Raw genomic sequence first — 8,354 nt, 5'->3', positions numbered from 1 at the left:
GATTTCTCAAAGAAAAGATTATACAAGGTTCAGACTCATGTTGAGGTGTCTATGAAATATTGGTCAAAAGATGGATTTCAGGAATTTGGTGACCCAAGCTTTAACATTTTTTAAGGCGTGACTAGTTCTTATAGTCAGCTGGGAACTAACTTAGTTGTCAGTTAGATGACATCATCAAATCTTAGTTGAAACCCATGATTAGCACGAATCACAAAACAAACCATTCAAATTATTTTCTTAATTGGATCTCCATTTGCAACTGGAAAAAAACTCAGTTTGCAATCCAATGTGTAACTCTTTTTTTTAGATAATGGGCGCTTTATTACTTAAAAACAATTACACCCGACCTCTGCATAACTAAGATGCACACAGCCGTTCAAACGAGTCTCAATAGTGATGGAAAAAAAAGGAGGCGAATTACATAACAAGCAGAGTGAATGTAAAAACGCCTAGGAAGAAGGCGGAGGGCCAATCCGTAGATTATGCCGCCACCCATGTTGGGAAAAAGTATTCCTCGCCGTGTCTTTCAACCGTGTACAGACCTCCATAAACAGGTCTCGGTTCTCCACCTTCTGTAGAGCAGACCATGAACGGAGAGTAGCTGTGCATCTGTAAATAACCTGCAGGAGAGAACAAACTTTATCATTAAAAACTTTGTCATTTCTAGACAGCCATAGCGACCATATCAAGGCAAACGCTCCCACCCTAATAAACGTTCTAAATCTGTGATCGATTCCATGAAGCCAATTACCAAAGATATTGGCCACACTAGTCGGGGGATACAGATCAGAAGCTATTTGGATGCATGACCATATGGATCTGGCAAAGCGGCATTGGAAGAACAAGTGCTTAATCGTCTCATTTTGTTGACAAAAAACGCACTGCATATTCCCATACCAATTCCGTTTCACAAGATTATCTTTGGTTAGGATTACTCCTCGACGTAGATACCAGCAAAAAATCTTAATTTTAAGCAGTATCTTCATCTTCCAAATTTTCTTGTTCTTATCAACTGGTATGACCGGTTGGAGAATGGCATTGTACAAAGAACTTACAGAGAACTTTCCATTGGACTGTAAGTTCCATCGAAATTCATCTTGCCCTTCCGACAACTGAACGGATGCCAAACGCAACAGTAGGGCATTCCATGCAATAAGTCTCGGACCAATTAAATCTCGTCTAAACGTCACATTCGGAGGTGAGGTTGCCATTACGGAAGCAATGGTATCACTTTTGCGACGGACAATGCCAAATAACGCTGGATATTGTTCTGAGAGAGGCCTATTCCCTAGCCATGTATCCTCCCAGAAACGTATCTGTGATCCATCCTTAATAATGAAAGTACCATATCTGAAGAAGAATTTCTTCGTTGCCATTAGGCCAGCCCAAAAATGCGAATCTCCCGGTTTCCAAAGGATCTGGGATAACGCCTTTTCACCTATGTACTTTCTTCTAACCATGGTCTGCCATATGCCATTCTCGGTAAGTAGCTTAAATAGCCACTTTCCCAATAAGGCTGAGTTCTTGACCTAAAGGTCATGAACTCCTAACCCACCCATATCTTTAGGTCGGCATACAACAGACCACTTGACGAGTCGATACTTCTTTTTTTCACTATCCCCTTGCCAAAAGAATCTCGATCTATAATAATCGAGTTTGTGTAAGACACCTTTTGGTAGAATGAAGAAGGAAATCATATACAACACCATATTGGTGAGTACTGAATTAACGAGAACCAATCTTCCTCCAAGGGATAGTAATTTACCTTTCCAACTACTAAGTCTTTTCTGAAGTCTTTCTTCGACTAGTTTCCATTCAGCTATCGTCAATCTCCGATGATGAATCGGGATACCCAGATAGTTGATAGGAAACTATCCATGCCCACAACCAAACCGCTCCGAATATTCGGCGACTGAGTCCTGAGCATCGCTAAAACAGAACAATTCACTTTTATGGAAGTTTATTTTGAGTCCCGATAAATGTTCAAAAGCAGCCAAAATTAGCTTAAGATTTCGAGCTTTATCAAGATCATGTTCCATAAATAAAATTGTATCATCGGCATATTGAAGGATTGATAAACCTCCATCAACAAGATGTGGAATCACTCCTTCAATTTGGCCATCCGTTTTTGCACGTTCAATCAGAATAGCGAGCATATCGGCCACTATATTAAATAAAAGTGGTGATAGAGGATCGCCTTGGCGTAAACCTTAAACGTCCCGTGTCATCATTGACCCGAATCGCAACACTTTCTCCATACACAAAATTATTGATCAACGCTCTCCACTCCGGTGAAAAACCTTTCATCCGGAGTGTCTGATGGAGAAAAGACCAGTTCACTTTATCATAAGCTTTCTCAAAATCGAGTTTTAAGATTACCCCATTCATCTTTTTGGTATGAAGTTCGTGAACCACCTCATGTAGAATCACAACCCCATCTAGGATATTGCGTCCTTGCATGAAAGCGGTTTGCGAAGGTCTTACCACATGATCAGCCACAGAATTCAGTCTAATGGTGGCCACTTTCGTGAATATCTTGAAACTTACATTTAAGAGGCAAATGGGTCTATATTGTTGAATCCGTTCTGCCTCTTTAACTTTGGGTAACAAGATAACCTCACTAAAATTTAGACGGAATAATTCTAGTTGTCCATCGTGTAAAACGCTGAACATTTCTAGAAAATCCCCCTTAATGGTATCCCAGAAAATCTGATAAAATTCAGCAGGGAAACCATCAGGACCCTTAATGTGTAACTCATATGTGCACAAATCGCGATGTAATGGGATGAACGATGATAGACTTGACTGAGAACTAACTCATCTATTTGTGGGAACATCACCTTTGTTTGGGCATTAATATGGACAAAAGGGTCCAGCTTCATAGACAATATACTATGGGAAACAAGGCAAACTCAACAACCTAATTAGCGGAAAAGGCCTTCTTTAGAATATCGAGATCATCTCTGATCAGTTGCGCCATTTTCAAAGCGGAATTGCTTCGCCTTAAAATAAGCCGCTCCTGCCGAATGTTCCATGCAACATAACATGCCATGGAATGCTAATATGAAACTTAGTCAAATATCAGAATCTACGTACGTGAAAACTCTACACTACATAGAAGCCCTAAACCTAGTGCAAAGTATCTTACTAACTAGCAAACGAGCCTTATGAAAAGGCCATGACATGCGAAAATGCATCCGTGAAGATCATATGGGTCAGAGTGTTGGAATTTTGGCTCATATTGGATCAACACAATAAATATTCCATAAATTTCTAATAAATCCTAGAGGCCCATTTGGCCCATTCATGCATGGCAGGGGGTGGAACAAAAGTTTAGTCCCACATTGCTAGTTGAAGAAGAGTTGGAGCAGCTTATAAGGAGAGCTCTTCATACCATTTGTATGAGAGAAATAATAGGAGCTGACCACACGCGCGCTACTCCTCCGACGCCGCTCGCCTCGTCACGGGTTGCGGAAATGCCTCGAGCCAAGAGCATCTCTCTCTTTCTTTTTGCCACTCACGAATGGGTATATGAACAGACGCAAGAATCTGAAACGTTTGAAGGCTGTTCAGCTTTGGCTGCTGCCTGTTCGGTTCACCTCCCTGGCCCTTCGTTTCATCTCCCCGCGTGGCCTGTTCAGCTCCTCACTCTATGCCTATAAAAGAGGTCGCTCCTCTCCAGAGATACACGACGAGACACAACACCATATGCGCCTACCACTCGGTTCCAGAGCGTTGCGCCGCCGCTCAAGACTTCTCCATCCCGTCTACCGGCGTGCACCGCTGGACGGGACAGCAGGCCTCCGGAACCCCGTCTCTTGTGATCCTGTACGGGAGAGAGGCGATAAGGTTTTTGGGGAGCGCTCTAGCGCGACTGCTGACTTCGACATCGACACGGAGGCCGACAACTACTTTCCCAACGACGACTACTTTCCCAACGACGACTTCTTCCCCGACATCAGCAACCTCTTCAGCGACATGGCTCTCAACGGCGACAACACCACCGCTGGTTCCTCTTCTGGATCGTATGTGTTCTTGCCTTCCTTTTATGAGATCATGATGTTCTTCCTTCTCCTAGCAACATGTTCAGGCTCATTGTCAGGAAACACATTGCTCTTATCAATCTGTTTAGACTTGTTGCTCCTTTATTCTATGGTGATTTGCATGACTAGTTTAGTCTCAATCTTTTTAGTCATGTTTTATCTACTGTTTTCTTTGATCAAATGGGGAAATTTGCTAATATATTCAACACAGAGTTGACATAGAGATGTCCATTCCTGGGTCCCACATATTTGACTACTCACTTTAGAAGTTTTCCTTCTTCAAATGCATTACTAAATGAAAAACTAGCACAACTTTCACGTAACAAATGCAAATGATTTTTTGTTTTCATATTTGACTTCCTCGCAACGAGCTCTTAAAAATGAGTCTAATATTCAATATTTTAAAAATGATTTCGTAAACCGTATCTATAGAGTTCTCTAATATTTGGGTATGTAGTTCGGACACTATGTCCATGTAGTCCTGCTATATGTCGTACTGATTTTATAAAATTCTTCCAAGTTTGTTTGAATAGTACATGCAATATTGTCAAGAGTACTTTTGTTTTTGCACACATGGCAGCTGTAGATTCCTTTTTCACATAGACTCGAATCTCGAGGAAACCTGAATAGAAAGAGTGATTGTGATATCACCTCCGCCCCAAATCAGCCGCACCATCTGCGTGTTCCTAGTGACATGATCATGCTTGCAGCCTTACATGAATGAATCTACTTACATGGATCCACACCTGTTCATAATACTGTGAAGTAGCAGGTGGTTCTTAACAAATGAGCTAGTATGATGTATATACAACACGGAATTCCTATACAACACATGCACAAAGTGCAGCCCCATCCATGATCTAATTTTTTTCATAACCTTGCTCCCGAGTAGCAAGATCGGTGAGTTTACCAAACAACTTTTGGATCACAGCATATACAAGTACATCGGCGGCAACATTGAGAACCCAACCTTGGATCAACAGTCTGTCGTGCTCGCGCATGTGCCACCCGGAGAAGAAGCTGCCTTTCATTCAGGATTCGGTGTGCTCGTTGACCATCTTGTTGATGAACTTAGGGATCTCCACGTCGAACCCGAAAAGCGTGACGTTTTCCGGCATCTGCGGTAGCGACGCCGAAGGCATCGGTGGGAATGAGATGTTGGCCAGCCCCGCGAAGTCCGGCATCTTGGGGATGGGCAACCCCGCTGCGCCGGCCGCCGCCGCGTTGTTCTGGGCGGCACCAGCAACAGGTTGCCCTTGCTGCTGCTGCTGCTGCTTCATCGAGGCGAGCGTTGCAATCATCTCTGGCGTCACGTCCGGCGGCAGCTGGCCCGGCGGGATCTTGGCCAGAACGTCCGGCGGGATCTTGGACAACATCTCCGGCGTAACATTGCCAGAGAGCTTGGCTAGCATCTCTGGTGGCACAGTGGCTAGCATCGCAGGTGGCACGTTTGCAAGCATCCCTGGTGAAACATTAGCAGGGAGGTTCGCCGGCAGGTTCCCCGGCAGGTTAGCAGGGAGGTTCCCGGGAAGGTTGTCCGGGATGTCCACAGGGAGGTTGGCCGGAGTGTTTCCTGGCAGAACGGGAGGAGGAAGCGGGGCTGGCGCACCTGGCTGGATATTCGGAATCTTCACGGGAAGATTGGCTTGGATGTCCACCGGGAGGTTGGCCGGAGTGTTTCCTGGCAGTCCTGGGGGAGGAAGCGGCGCCGATGCACCTGGCTGGACATTCGGGATGTTCACGTGAAGGTTGGCTTGGATGTCCACTGGGAGGTTGGCCGGAGCGTTTCCTGGCAGTCCGGGGGGAGGAAGCGGCGCCGGTGCACCTGGCTGGACATTCGGGGGAAGGTTGGCTTGGATGTCCACTGGGAGGTTGGCCGGAGCGTTTCCCGGCAGTCCGGGTGGAGGATGCAGCGCCGGTGCACGTAGCTGACCATTCGGGATGTTGACTGGAAGGTTGGCCGGGATGTCCACCGGGAGCTTGGCCGGAATGTTTGCTGGCAGGCCGGCAGGAGGAAGCGGCGCTGGTAGACCTGGCTGGCCCTTTGGGATGTTCAACGGATGGTTGGCCGGGACGTTTTTCGGCTGGCCGGCGGGAATAATGGGCGCCGGTGTAGCTGGCTCGCCATTCGGAATAATGTTGACGGGAAGGTTCACCGGGATGTTCCGCGGCTGGCCGGCGGGAGGAACCGGCACCGGCTGAGCACCATTCGGAATTTCAGCCAGGAGGCGCGCGGTCACACCAAGTCGCACGTTGCTGATGAACAATATGGCTAGGGAAGTCACGAAGCATAGATATCTCATGGTGTCTCCCCCCTTGGAATTGAGGATCCCAGACCTGGCAAAATTTAGAGAAAAATTTGCAAGAACAAGGCGATGACCTGTTGCAGCTATATATACGGCAAGGATCTGACTAAGCAAGATACTAAATTTAGTGAGATGGGGAGCCTAAATGTAGCAAAAAACACATGGTTAACTAGCACTCAAGCTAAATGTAGGTGTCCCAGTTTGTTATGAATCCCAGTGTACTTACCAGCCAGCTGATTCCATGCCAAACATAGATGTGGCAATGTCTTGAAAAAGTAGGCCACGGTTCACTACGGGAGAATTGCCGTACGCCGACGGCCAGGCGATGTGCCGACGGCCTAATGTCGGGACCGTCGGCACAGTAGCCTCCGGAGCGCGGCGACGAGGATGACCGTCGGCGTTAAATTGGCCGTCGGTACAGGCTGGATGTGCCAACGGTCACCGTCGACACAGTTCTGGCCGTCGGCACAGGACCAGTCTAGCCGTCGGCACAACATTTTTTTTCCTTTTTTTCCACTACAGACCTGTGCCGACGGTTTAACCGTCGGCATAGCTTTTTCCTATTTCTCCATGCCAGTCTTCAAAAAAGCATAACTAAATCATTCTAACTGAGAAAAATAAGTATAATATATCAAATTTTGCAGAAAAATAAGATCTATCATAGAAAAATATCAAAAATGGAATATTTCGAATACCTAAATAAATTTTCTTTGAAATAAGCTATAATGTTCGAGGTTTCATGGTTTTTACACACGCCAAAAATGAAAAATGGTCGCTCGTGGGTCGGATTAGAAATCCACGTCTGGGGTATTGCTTACCATCCTAGGGCCCACACACGTGCCAAATATGACCTCGTTTCGGCAAATTATGCCATACCGAGGCCGTTTCCCACCTCATTTCCCCTGAAATCCATAGAACCCCGGACGTGATAGCTCTTTTCGTGAAGGGTTTTCCAAAATAATTGCCACATCCCAGTTTTGACAAACGGAATAGTTACTATGACTTATAAAATGACACCACGCGGCTCAGTGGGATTTTTTGACTTCGTTCAAATTGCCATCTGGCCAAAACAGGCCCCCCTAGGACATGCGGTATCGCCGTACCGGGCGTGCGGGTGCACCCATTTGCGAAAAAACTAAAAGGACAAAAATTAGCACATATAATGATGCGTCGTAAAACTAAAAACATTTTTTCCGGAATTTCTGGAGCGACTGATAGTTGAGCCCTAGTTCAAATCCGGTCAGTTTCCAGCGGATTCGGCGGGACACCGCCGGAAGCCGCATGGGTTCTCAAATAGCTAACGCGTGTACATGCCATGTGATAGGTGGTGCGTAGGTGGTCTACTATCATCGCACGGAGGTTTCACGTCATACTAAAATGCGCCCTATGTAGCTACTTCACAAATAAAAACCGTTTGGGCACGCTAAAAATGAAAAGATGGTTTCCCGTGGGCCGGATTAGAAATCCGCGTCCGAGGTCTTGCTTCCCATCCTAGGGCCAACACACGTGCCAAATATGATCTCATTTCGGCAAACTATGTCATGCCGAGGCCGTTTCCCACCTCATTTCCGATAAAGTCAACCAGATTTAAACTAGATGTACTTGATTGGGTAAATTAAATTGTAGGTTCAAAATATGATATGGATGTCATATTTGTATTCCTCTCATTTTTCTGATCAATTTAGACATATTATTTGCCAAATTCGTATTTACTGATATTAATTATTCCATATTAAATAAAAAGACAAAAATGAAATCATTTAATTGTTTTTCAAATTCTATATTATTATTATTTTTATATATTCATTGTTGTTTATTTAAGTAATTGTTTAGAATTCAAAAATATAGAGATGTGGCAGCACGGTCAAAGGGTTAATATGATTGATATGGTAGTATTAACAACAAGGGCGTCATTTCTTTCATGGAAGCTCATCCGAAGAGAACCAAGAAGTTAAGCGTGCTGGGGCGGGAGTAGTGTGAAGATGGGTGACCAATTGGGAAGTTT

General features: G+C 45.1%; 1 protein-coding gene across 1 annotated transcript; it reads right to left on the bottom strand.

Annotated features, from left to right (window-relative positions):
* Window positions 1-4,666: 4,666 nt before the first annotated feature.
* Window positions 4,667-6,388, bottom strand: LOC127333946 (uncharacterized). Its single transcript, XM_071825154.1, has one exon. The coding sequence runs from the start codon at window positions 6,344-6,346 to the stop codon at window positions 5,075-5,077; it is 1,272 nt and encodes a 423-aa protein (XP_071681255.1). The 5' UTR covers window positions 6,347-6,388; the 3' UTR covers window positions 4,667-5,074.
* Between the last annotated feature and the right edge of the window lie 1,966 nt (window positions 6,389-8,354).

The sequence above is a fragment of the Lolium perenne genome, chromosome 2, assembly GCF_019359855.2.
Source record: "Lolium perenne isolate Kyuss_39 chromosome 2, Kyuss_2.0, whole genome shotgun sequence".
Taxonomy (NCBI): domain Eukaryota; kingdom Viridiplantae; phylum Streptophyta; class Magnoliopsida; order Poales; family Poaceae; genus Lolium; species Lolium perenne.
Note: the sequence above shows the minus strand (reverse complement) of the source record. Positions and strands in the feature narration are given on the sequence as shown.